The sequence below is a fragment of the Globicephala melas genome, chromosome 13 (assembly GCF_963455315.2).
Source record: "Globicephala melas chromosome 13, mGloMel1.2, whole genome shotgun sequence".
Taxonomy (NCBI): domain Eukaryota; kingdom Metazoa; phylum Chordata; class Mammalia; order Artiodactyla; family Delphinidae; genus Globicephala; species Globicephala melas.
In genome coordinates, this window is record NC_083326.1 from 22,660,939 (window position 1) to 22,674,024 (window position 13,086).

General features: G+C 41.2%; 1 protein-coding gene and 1 pseudogene across 2 annotated transcripts in view; one reads left to right on the top strand and one right to left on the bottom strand.

Moving 5' to 3' along the window:
* Window positions 1–2,337: 2,337 nt before the first annotated feature.
* The window catches only part of RTTN (rotatin), a 146,094-nt gene continuing 135,345 nt past the window's right edge, over window positions 2,338–13,086 (bottom strand). For both annotated transcript variants that reach the window (XM_030868151.2, XM_030868150.2), the window contains exons 46-49: window positions 10,775–11,042; window positions 4,824–4,927; window positions 3,659–3,728; window positions 2,338–2,592 (exon numbers count right to left, since the gene is read on the bottom strand). In XM_030868151.2, the coding sequence (XP_030724011.1) occupies window positions 2,507–2,592; window positions 3,659–3,728; window positions 4,824–4,927; window positions 10,775–11,042 (528 nt within the window). In that variant the 3' untranslated portion in view covers window positions 2,338–2,506. The remainder of the gene's footprint in view (window positions 2,593–3,658; window positions 3,729–4,823; window positions 4,928–10,774; window positions 11,043–13,086) is intronic.
* LOC115859198 (small ribosomal subunit protein eS1-like) lies at window positions 5,059–9,080 on the top strand (annotated as a pseudogene).

Consider the following 13,086-nt stretch of genomic DNA (forward strand, 5'->3'; position numbering starts at 1 on the left):
AACTGATGGGTTCTGTAAGCTAAGATTTTCTTCCGGCTGCTAAGGTTATAATTTCTTGTATTTTCCATTTTCATAATTCAGATGGAGAAGGGGCAATATTTCACCAACTGACATTCAATCAAGACAACCTGTTGAGCCGAAGAAGAAAAAGCATCAGGTCACCCAGGTGTATTTAGCACCTCTATGCAGTGCTTTGAGAGACTTAGACGACTTGCTCAATGTCTGTGCCTTTAGCGACCTCAGGACTGTGGATGTGCACCTCCACCAGAAACGGATGATCTTTTTGGAATGTGGGAGCCTTAGTTCTGACAACAAAACTCACTTTCCAGCACATCCCCCTCCCCAAAGGGAGAGAAGCATTGCAAGGACACAAAAGAGTTAATGCTTTAATGAAAGAGAGATACATTTCTGAGACTGTAAGAATAATCAATCACTGATAACATCTAATAGACAATGAGCTATGTACCAGGTACACAGAGAAGACTGGGCACTCAATCCTCTCCCCAACTTCACAAGGTGGGTATACTTATCCCCAGTGACAGCGGAAGATATGGCCTGGAGGCTGTCCCAGGTCCCTGCAGCTGTGCAGGGTGAGGCCAGGGCTGGCCCCAGGTCCATATGACTCCAGAGCCCTATGCCCTTAACCACTTCGCCACGTTCCCCGAAAGAACTGTGGTCACACCTCGTATGGCAGGAACAGGAATGCCAGTCATTATTCCTACTCATCAATCTGCCGAATTTGAGAAACATCATGGGTCAAGCAGCAGATCCCAGGAAATGGGGGGTAGACAAGGTGCAGCCACAACACTAATGATGGAAAATATACTCATCATCTGTATTAATCTAACACTACAAAGGAAAACTGGTGACCTGCAATTAAATGGTCAAATTCTATTTTTCACTCCATTATTTACAGAATACCAAAGAAAAGTACTTCCAGCTATTCACTTCTGAAAAAGATTTTAGGAAGAGTGGGGAAAGGCTCCAACTAGGTCAGCTAATTATTCTACTTGTTTCCTCTGTTTTCAAAACCAGGGGCTGCCTCGTCCCCCAGACTGCTCAAGGCCCTAAATACAGACACTTCAGGATCAATGTCTGCCTGCAACCTCAACTTCCCTCTTCATCACCCACAAACGGATCACCTAGCCACTGCATTCACTCACCTCTAACACAGGTACAACAGCAGTATTTTAGAGAAAGACAGATTAAATAATAAATGTTTGGAGAATAGTGCCTGTGACATAGAAAGAGCTCTTTAAACGGAAGTTACAGAGAAATCTGTTCTATCAGTCATCAATGAGGGCTTAAAGGTGATACCAAGAAAATGACATAGACTACAAGAAACCAGGAAAAAAGGAAGAAATAATTCCTAAGATTCCTGCTCTTAGAATTCTTCAGAATACTGGCATGTCCATTGCTTCAAATTAATTTGGGCTATCCAGAAACTTCTGAACTTCCTAGACCTATTTTTCAGATCTCTAATGAATGACTTTCAGAAACTACAAATTTATCTGCTTCTATTTCAGCATTTTGTCCCCATGCTTCTAGCGTAAATAACATCCCATGGCTTATTTTATTAATGATAGCAATTTGCTAACAGTACTTAATAAAAAAAGTTTTTTTTCTTTTTCTTGTTAATCATAGTTTAATTAGAAAACTTTTTCCTAAATAATGAGTGTGTATATATGTGTGTGGTGTATGTGTATGTATATGCAGGATCTTAGTTCCCCGATGAGGGACTGAACTTGGGCCACAGCAGTGAAAGCGCCAAGTCCCAACCACTGGAGCACCAGGGAACTCCCAATCTTAAGTTCTGAGTTCAGAACTACATGTTATTTAAGAGTTATGTGAGGAGGTCTTGACAGAGTTGTTCCTGCTAGATTTTTCACATTCCTGTTCTTCATGATGTTCTGAGCTGAGACAGAATTTGAACCCAGGCCACAGTACATGACCATAAACACTATTTCTTCCTTTTTTATTACACAACATTTCAGAGGTTGAAAGGTGAAAATAATAAAATATAACACATTTATAAATCATATGGAAAGGAATTACTATCACTAAAAATTGCAAAAAGAAGCTAATCACAAAATTATACACATTTACTACAAATATTCCTTCACTGATGTGTATGCTTTGAAAAATAAGGGTTTGTATTGATGAGCCAAATTTCACGTAAAAATTTTTTTAAAAAAGGAAATCAGAACACAATGTCTTCTTTCCATTCCTAAAATTTATATTCATGAGACTGCTAAAAGCCTGTAAGCAGCAATTATTAGTCAATTTTCAGTTGCTAAAAATATTTTATTTTATTAAATAACTGATAAATAGGATTTTTACAAAACACATTGCATAGAAAAAAAAGAGTTTGTGTTCCCAGGACTCTCTATGCCCTTTGATGCAGAGGCTTAGCACGTCTTCAGGGACAGGTCTACACACAACTTGCTTCAAGGTTGGCTCACCTGTCCGGTGGCCGCTGGCTTCGGGGCAAAGCATCTCAGAGCGCTCATGAAGAGTTAAGTTGCTGCACAAGGTTTTCAAGACATTTCAAATAATAGGCATTTAGAGGAGTTTCTTCTGAGTTTAAGAAAGCTGAGACAGAAAAATTAGAGCACAGAAGAGCAATTTATTAAACTTTAGCACTGCACATATGTTTGTGACACACACACAAACATATGTGAATAGGATTATCTGTGACAAAGTTCTATTCCAATTCTTGAGTGCTAGCATTATAAGAATATTTTTTAATTTAATATTTAAAATACTAAACATTTTAAAAATTAAGAAGTTATGGAATTTATTTTTAATTACTGGTTTAGCCACAGAGTGTAAACAAAAATCAATATACCTCCATAATGGATACTATTACCTATGATCCCAAATGAATGCCCTGCTCTTTTTACGGACCACCCCTCCTACCACATAAATTCAAACATTCACTGCCTCTAGAAACTCATGGTCATAGCTAGAAACAAACCGAAGGGGGGGAAAAAAATCCCCAAACCAAACCACTTACAAAAAAATTACACTATAAAAACATAAAAATTAATAGCCAACAGACACAGTACAGGAAAGACACAGTTCAGTACCTTAGTGGAAAAAAGGTTTAGAGAATAATGCTCATTGAAAACTGGTATCACTTAAAATGAAAAATGCACTTTGAGAGGAAAACCCTGCCTCATATCATGGTCACATCACAGGACCGAGTGGATGCAGGGGCAATGGGATCTATTCTTGGAAGATTGTAATTCAACTCCCTGACGTTAGATCAACATTTTCTGTTCAAGGTCAGTTCTAATTGGGCCTAGTTCTTGTCATGTAAGAACATACTTCAGCACAGTGGTGGCCACCGGCAAAAAGAAATGTGATACAAAAAAATGAGTTGGAGAAAGATCACTGACACGTCAAGAAAATACTGTATCTCAAACATTCATCTATTAGAACATTTTATTATTTTAAAAAATGTTACAATGAAAAACATGGACCAAGTATTGGCACACTTCACAATGCCTCAGCATAAAAGCTCCTCAAACTCAGTGTAGAACATCAGTGTAGAAAACTGCCATTTTGCTGTGAACTGTCCAAATGTATCATTAATCAGAGAACTCAGGGAACAGCTTCCAAGTTTAACTATAATCTCTTTAATAATAAAACTTACTTTTCTTTGCTGTGGAATATGCTTCATCCACTCTTCTTTTTATTGATGGATTTTTCAAAGTTGTTTTTGCCTAGGATAATATAGAGCAATCCATCAATTAGATTTATTCCCATGTGTTTAATTATCAGGATAGCACAATACTAATACTAAGTCTGTGCTTGTTGACTACAGTATTAAACAGGATACTACAGAAGAGAATGATGTAGCTAGAGATTCTACACTACTCCATCCCACTGTGCCACCGCCCACATCCTTCCCTATCTGACTTGATTTTTACTCTACTGTCCCATGTTCTTCCTTCCCTGCCCTTTTCCCCCTTCTCCCCTGATCTCAATTTGCTATTTTAAACTATACCATCTCAGTTTCAGTATTTCATTATTTCCTCAAACCTCAGATTTCAGATCAAGGATACACAATACTAGCAGTCGGCCAGTTGGTCAACAAGTATTTACTGAGCGATTCCAAAGTGCATAACCCTGTGCTGAGCCCTGGGGGTACAGGGGTGACAGTGACAAGAGCAGCCTCTGTCCTCACAAGTGCTGACACCAGCCAGTGCGCACCAGGGACGGCCAGCTGCGTGAGCACCGTTTGGGGATGGCCATCTATCCTAACACTGTCACCTGGCCACTACTCAGCCACTAGGTACACACAGGTATTTCTCTCAGGAGTGAGACGTCTGCAATCAAAGAGAAGGCCAGAGGCCAGAGAGAGCAGGTGCAAGTCCCACCTGCTGGCCGTTCCCCTGGGGCCGGCCCTGTGTCACAGCCTTACAAGGACTGAGCTGACTTCAAAGTTCAGTGATGACGTGTCCTAGAGAAAGGCGAATCTCGCAACTGGATAAAACTTCATTGTTCGGCCTGATTTCAAGATGAGTTTTTCCTTGACACGTCTTTTAGAAGAAACAGTTCATACTAGCATTGTACCAATATGGTAAATCAAGTTATATTCACAGGGAAAATTCACTCGAGAGAGAAACACTTGGAACTGAGACACCTCCTATTGAAATGATTACATGAAAGACTTTGACAGATAGTTTACTAATGGTTTGAATGCACAAAGGCAACACTATCTTTGACTCTTGATTTTTTCCTTTCTGACAGTCCTCTGACTTCCGGACAGCCTTGGTGTTTGCCCCCTAGGGACAACAATGATTTTAAGAACTGACCTTTTGGTAATTGTGAATCAACGCCCAAAGCGCAGCTGCTCCAATCCTCTGAGCATTTTGATTCTCACTTTCCAGACAGGAAGCTAGCACACTAATGACTTTTTCTAATAATAAGCACATTAAAAAAAAAAGTTCAGTCCCAGACAATACATTGTATTCATATCTTAGACTGGTCAGATAACCCCTTTTTACCCACCAAACAAATAAATAGTTGGCAAAAGCAATCTTTTATAACATGTGGTATGTGGGAGAACCACCTGGAAACAAATTGTTTTCACAGCAGGCACAGAACTGTCAGGGAAGCCACGGCTGCTTAACTTTTTAGGCCCTAATTCAACAAAGGCACATTCATTTAAAGACAACGATAGAGCAGAAGTAAGCCATTACACAATGAGTTTATCAATGAGCCGTTCAATCATATCTCACATTTTCACATGCAGGAAAATAGGACTTGGTCTTATGATAAATTATAAAGACATTATACAAACATATCAATAGCATGGGCTACAATATAAAACAATAGTCAAGAAATACCATATTAGTTAAGCCTTGTAAAAAAGGCCTAAACATTTCAAAGGCATGTTTGTGTATGTGTGTGTGAGAGAGAGAGGAAAATGTTTTTTAAAGGCGTAACAACACACAAGATACAGCCCCTCTGTGCAAAGCTGGCCAGAGGATGAAAGACTTACAAATTATCTGCAGCAGCCTACTCATTTTAAAGTACAGATGTCTAGCCCCAAGGAGATCGTCCAAGTGTTTCAGAACAATACATGAACCTATTTTACTACTTAACTGTATGGATCATTAAATTCTATCCAATTATTTTCCCTCTAAAATGTGTGATTTTAAAAACATGCTGCATTCTTAGGGGTGAAACACTTGTTATTGGGAACTCTCTCTATGCATTATCCCCACCTCAGTGAATGCACCTAATGAAACTGTAACCTAGCTGAGGGTACACTCTGTGTGTCTGCTCACTGATGAATATTCACATTGCAAGTTTATTGTAGGGGCTCAATAAATACTAGTTGGATGAAAGATTCCATAACTAAAGCAAACAAAAATGATTTCAAGTAATCTTATTTAGCATTTTTCAAGAAATTTTAAGAAATTTAAAATCTTTTACAGGAAAAAAAAAAAAAAAAGCGGCTCCATAAAGTGAGCTGTGTGCAGCAGAGGGACAGACAGCGTGGAAGTGAGGTGTGAGCGCTGCAACTCTCTGCCGACTACCCCCTGCTGCCTCACCACCTGCTCTGCACTCCCCGCCACCTCTGTATCATAACCTACCCAGACCCAGGCTATATATATACAACTGTTACCTGATGCAATTCATCATGTAAGGTGATGGGTGGCAGCTGGTACTCTTAGGGACCATCATCAAATGGGAGGGTGATTTCTGTGTTCTCCAACTGAGTATCATCCAGGCATGTTTCCATACTTTTTATCAGACACTCAGAACATATAACCCATGATCTAAATAAGTTTCTATAACTCCTTCAACCAGTTACTATCTCTTAAAATTTTTAATAAAGTACTGTATAGGTACTGTATAATGTATAGGTCACTTAATGTAGTGTCCCCTCTGATAATGCAAGTGGATCAATTTTTTTTAAAACACATTTTATTGTGAAATATAATATGTATACAAAAAAGCATGTAAAACATTTTTAAGTTTAACAAATAGGTATGAACTGAACTTGCACAGAAACATAGAAATAACCTCGAGAACAGACGTGGATTTATTTTTATTTATCTGCTCGAAATTATCTGAGTCTCCTGAATCTATGGATTAGTGTCTGACGAAAACAGTTCTTAAAATGTTTAGCTGTCCTCGCTTACATTTCCTCTCTTCTCCTCTCCTTTGAGGACTTCAATTAAACATGCAATTAGACTGTCCCAATGTATCTGCTATGTCACTTACCTTTTTTTTTTATTTTAAACCCTTTATTCTTTTAATCCTTTCTCATCTTTTTTAGCTGTCTGTGCTGCATTCTGGATATTGTTTTTCTGATCTATCTTCTAATACCTAAGTTTTCTCCTCCACTGCACCTAACTTGCTGCCAGACATGTATACTGAGTGTTTAATTTTGGCTACTGAAGTTCTAGAATAGTCCTGTCTAACAGCACTTCCTACAGTGATGGAAATATTTATATGTATGTGGTCTAATAAGATAGCCAATAGCCACATGTAGCTAGTGTGACTAACTGAATATATAATTTACACTTAAACACCTATAAGTGGCTAACTGATTATCATACTCAACAGTGAAGCTCTGCTTGGTTCTTTTTCCAAATCTTTCAATTTTTCAGTTTCCTATTCCCAGCAAATACTTTCAAGTTTGTCATTTATTTATCTAAATACTGTATAAATAAAGTCATTTCAAATCTGTGTTTTAGAATTCCAGCATCTGAAATCTAGGCAGATAAGTTGGTATTTTTCCCCCTGCTCTTTCTCACTCATGTTGCCATTTCTCCTGACAAGCTTGGTCATCTTTAACTGTATACTGGCTGATGCTTTTGAAAAATTATTTGTGGAGGTTCCCTGAGGCCTAGTCCAAACTTGTCCTCCATCCATCAGAGGGCAGTTTGCTTCTGCTTAGCCCCCAGCGGCACTGTCAATCGAGGATCAGCTCCAACCAAGGTCATGGGCCACTTGTCTATGTGTGTCTGGGGTGCAGAGCTGTGAGGGGCAGTCTGTGGTGCCCATTCTCACACTTGTTTTTCTTTTCTTTCTAGTTGCCTGCATGAGGTTTGGGGCACCAATTTAATTCTGATTCATCCTCTTTCTAAGAGGTTAGTTCTTTGGGATTCCAGCTCAATACCTGCAGGATGGTCCATAAGACTCCAGAGATTGCCGGCGTCTGTCCCCTCCCCTCTTGGCACTCCTGGACAAAAGCCCCAGCACACAAAGCTGGCAAATGTCCTGGGAGCTAAAGAGCCTTCTACAAACTTCTTACCTCTCTGGGCACACACTTTCAATCAAAATTGGCCTAGAAGTTTCCCACTATGTTTTCAGTTCTTTGATTTTTTAAGGTGAATTTTAATATATTTTATCTAGCATGTTCTTGTTTTCAGAGAGGAGACCTACCCTGACATGACCAGAAACAAGGAGTACTCTGGATCTGTTTAAACAGCAAAGTCAAGCCCCACTGCCCACTCTACTCCTGGCCATCTAGACTGGAGGTTTGGGTGCTACTATCAGAGTTACGCAGCCTTGCTGGGAAGATTTTCAAGCTGCCTGACCCTGCCAAGCATTCCCTCTGGATCCCCAAGTGGAGACGGAGGCAGTGCCTGCGACACATCCATGTAGAAACGGCACAGCTGCTGCTTCCTACCCTGCCTTGAAGGCCCCTGATCTCACATCTGTGGGGCTGGGGAAAGCTACTTCTTTAAGCTAGTGAAGGAGAGAGCACATTGCTGATACAAGGAAATGTTTAAAAATAAATCCTGAGTGATCCAGCCTTTTGGCTCTCTGAGCAGCACCCTGGCAGTCAACAGTAACAAGCATCTTATGAAAGGCAGCAAAAAGGGAGCCCAGAAGAAAGCGGTTGACCAATTTTCTAAGAAAGATTGGTATGATGCGAAAGTACCAGCTATGTTCAATATAAGAAATATTGGGAAAATACTGGTCACGAGAACTCAAGGAACCAAAATCACATCTGATGGCCTCAAGGGTCGTGTTTTTGAAGCGAGCCCTGATGATCTGCAGAATGATGAAGCTGCATTTAGAAAATTCAAGCTAATTACTGAGGATGTTCAGGGCAAAAACGGCCTGACCAATTTCCATGGCGTGGATCTTACGCATGACAAAATGTGCCCCATGGTCAAAAAATGGCAGACCATGATTGAAGCTCACGTTGATGTCAAGACTACCGACGGTTATTTGCTTCGTCTCTTCTGTGTGGGTTTTACTAAAAAATGTAAATCAGATTCGGGAAGACCTCTTATGCCCGGCACCAGCAAGTCCACCAGATCCACAAGAAGATGATGGAAATCATGACTGGAGAGGAGCAGAAAAATGACTTGAAAAAGGTGGTCAATAAATTGATTCCAGACAGCACTGGAAAAGACACAGAAAAGGTCCATGATGTTTTTGTTAGAAAAGTAAAAATGCTGAAGAAGCCCAAGTTTGAACTGGGAAAACTCACAGAGCTACAGGGTGAAGGTAGTAGTCCTGGAAAAGCTATTGGGGATGAGACAGGTGCTAAAGTTGAATGAGCTAATGGATATGAGCCAACAGTCTAAGAATCTGTTTAAAATTCAGACTTTTAATGGTGACAAATAAAAGATCTTATTTGTGGAAAAAAAAAACAAAACCCTGAGTGATCCAGAAATGGAAAATGCAGACTTTTCCTTCAGTTCCCTAAAGCCTGACCTTTTCCCAACTCTCTCAATAATAAAATTGCAGTTAGCAGTCCCCAAAGAAAACACTTATTCTGAGAAAGGTGAATGCTAACAGGTGATGGCAGGAAGAGGAACAGACGCCTCACACAGGCCGTCTCACTGTCCTCTGAGGTAAGGCCCTAACGTCACCCTCATTTCACAAACGTAAGGACTGAGGGAGACACAGCGAAGGAGGATGGAAACCTGGAAACAAGTCACTGCAGCCCCCCCCCCAGCCCCTCCCCCATGGCAGCTACACAGAGTCAGCAGAGGGGCCACGGGAAAGGAGATCATCGTTCATTTAGGTAAGTTAAAGGCTGGTTGAGCTTCTAAAATCTTCCCCTGCATTTCTAGCAATTCAATAATTATTATCAGAAAAATAGAATCATGACTATACACAACAAAATGTAAGCAGAATCCTTTCCACTTGGAAAACTCCGCGTTTCATAGAAAAACACCTCTAAGAAAAGTTTAAGTGAAAAACATGAATGGAAAGAGAATTAATACATCTGGAGCATCTACCATGTACCACAAACAGTGCCAGGCAGTTTATGTGTTAACAACTGATTTCTACCGAAGTCAAGAAAGGAGAGACCATTTTCTAGATGAAGAAAGTGGACCCGGAGAAGCTGCCCCAGGCGACGCTGCGGGAGCACACGAGGGCCTGGCATCCGGCACCAGGTACGTGGGAGACTAGAGCCCACCTCTTGTCTTTTCATGATAACACACCTCCTCATAAAACTTGAAATTCACACACCCCTCACAGAAACAGCACATGGTTGCACAAACAGATGTTTCCATTTCGCTCCTTCTGTTCCAAAATTTTTCTGAATCCTCACCGATCCTCGCCTCCATCTGTCCTGAGATCAGAGAATGGAGTCGCTGTGAAGCTACTGTCACCATGTGCTGTTGGGTCCTGAACTCTGCTGACTGCTCAGTGTGGCTCTCAAGCTCACACACCCACTGGGCACCCACTAGTGACGGGCGTGAGTCTAGCTGCTCCAGATAAACATGAACAAAAGAGGCAGAAACCTCTTGACGTGTAAGAGCTTATGTTCCAGTGCAGGCAGACGAGGAACACACAGATATACACTGAAAACACAGTGTAGCAGCTGGTGGTAGTGCTATGGGGAAACGTAAAACAGGGGAGGGCGCAGAGGGTGAGAGGGCGAGGAGGCAGGAGGAAGAGGTGGGGTTACCACGTGGACAGGCTGGTCTGGGCAGGCTCCACGGACAGGGCAGTGCCCGCTCAAAGGCGTGGAGGAGTCAGAGGACCAGGACGAGGGACGGGAGGAGGGAGGTGGGGCCCAGGCCCACCTCGGTACCACCTCCTGGATCCAGCCTGGCTGTTGTGCGGCGACTTGTTAACCCGGGAGACTCAGCAGCAACTCAGGGGCGGGAATCACACCCGATTCAATTCGTCCCTACAGCTGCAGCCTCCCACAGTGCCTTGAACGTGGCGCATGATGAATAAGCACCTGGCACATTATTTATAAACTATCCTGTGTTTTCACCTGAATAACCACACGTATAAATGGATGCGTGTGGTGTACAGGCAGAATACTCACCATTAGCCAGGATCTTGGGCTTATTGGCAGGGCTGAAGCAAATGTTATGAAAAATAAGAAGAGGTAGATAAGGGCTGCTCTTATGCTTGAATTTGCTCATCTCTGTAAGTAAGTCTAAACAGCCATCGAGCCTCAGGATCATTTGCTGCCCATCTTCTCCAAACGATATGTTCAGGAGTAACTTCAACCAAAGAATGGTCAGATTACTGAGATGTTTATTTCCTCCTTTTGGCAATGTTAGAGACAGGAAGTTCTGTAAGAAGTTACTCTGTGGATACATAGAGAGAATATCATTTTCCTCTTGAGTCTTTTCATTATTTTCCTAGTCCCTCAGAGATCACGTACTAGCATTCTGCTCCTCTTTTCCCCAACTTTAATTTCTCCTTCCTCCCAATACCTTCCAAATACTCCATCTATACTGTTTCCAGGTATAAGTGAAAAGGTTAAGGAGTGCTTAAATTTTAATTTAAATTTTAAGTGCTCAAATTTTAATTCTCACTAATCCTTTCCTGATGATGGATACAGTAACTAGTCAACTCCTAGTTATCTAGGGCTGATCATTCAGTTTGGGGATTATTTCAGGCTTCCTGAGTTTTCTCTTTCTGTCTGCCTTCTGGCAATTTTGCTCCTCATTTAAAGCGATCCTACAGGAAAGAAAAAGAAACAAAACCTCAGTCAGTCTTGGACACCAGTTAACAACTCTGGTAGTACCAACGACAAGTGTTTTTTAAAAAAAATCTGTGGGTACATCTTATATTCACTTTACCCCAGCTGCTCATCATTACAGATGATTTCTCGTGGCTACATGTCATTCTTGTAAACTTATAGATGAGAAAGCTCCATTACTTAACTGTAAGAGTCATTTCAACCTCCAAATAAAACCCCTTCTATAAAACCACACCAAACCCTGAACTATGTGAAAGACGATAACTTATTGCCTAGAATAATCTGTATGCAAACAAGGAAAGAGGGCATAAAAGTATTAGATCAAGAAGCAGCCCAGGACAGCATGGGAACCACAGGCATTTGGATCAGGGTGCAGAAGTACAATCGCTTAACTTTCAAAACTCTCCAGAGTAGCTCATCTTTCTTCCTGTTTAACAACCTATTCTGGCTTATTTCTTGGGTTCCCCTACACCTAAATCAAAATTTTGGCTTGAATCTATAAAATAAATTTGGCACTTTTACATAAAAGGACTGAGTACAAGAACGAAACGAGCTACAGAAACATTAGCAACACCACCCAAGCAACAAGTAAACTGCAGAACTGCATCCCACTCTGCCCTGCCCTTGCCATCACTCACATCTCTTCCCACCTCTCAGCCCAAATTAGTGCTTTTTAGATTCATCCCTTGTCTTTCCCATTCAGCTAGATTCTGCCATGATCTTGGGGATCTGGAGTTGACAACAGTGATAAAATATATGATAGTACTTTAAACTGTAAATATGCTCTGGGCAGTCCTTCTTTTTGCTGGGCCTCAAGACGTTTTTAGACGATTTCCTGAACTGGGTAGGATGCAAAGAAATATGCCGTGGTAGAGAGAAAAGAGATGATTTTAGAATTTTAGTTGTACAAAATAGCATTAGCTACATTTTCTAATAACTACAGATGAGTTATGGGAGGTGTAGCTGAAAGTGTCCAGGGCTCTTCATAACAATGAGCAGAGGAAGGCTCGGAGGATTCCTAATTAGAGCAGAGGAAAAATAACCTGATTGATCTGCACCTGAAATGAAAATCTGATGAAATGGAGTCCGATCACACTTATATCAAAATACGCTTAAGGGGACTTCCCTGGTGGCACAGTGGATAGGACTCTGCGCTTCCAATGCAGGGGGCCCGGGTTCGATCCCTGGTCAGGGAACTAGATCCCGCATGCATGCTGCAACTAAGGAGCCCGCCTGCTGCCACTAAGAGCCGGCGCAACCAAATTAATAAATATTTTTTTTTTTAAAAAAGGAGAAAAACAAAATATGCTTAAGTACCTTACCAAAATCATAGATTGGGGGTTGAAATATCTTAGAGATCATTTTGTTTACTCTACAATTTTTTTGAATGAAGAAACTGAAGCTTAAAAAGAATAAGCGTCAGCTCAGTCACACATCAGATCCAAGATTAGCATTTATATTCCACTTGGGAATTCCTACTTTGCTTCCTACCAGTGTGCTCTCCATAAGGAAGTGGCAGAAAGCACTGCCCCCCCCACCCCCGCCCAACAAAATCCAGTTGCGGATGACTTCTCACACACACACACACACACACACACACAGCAAATATCCAGCCATGTGCTGAGGTGAGAGCAGTAGGTCCCTGA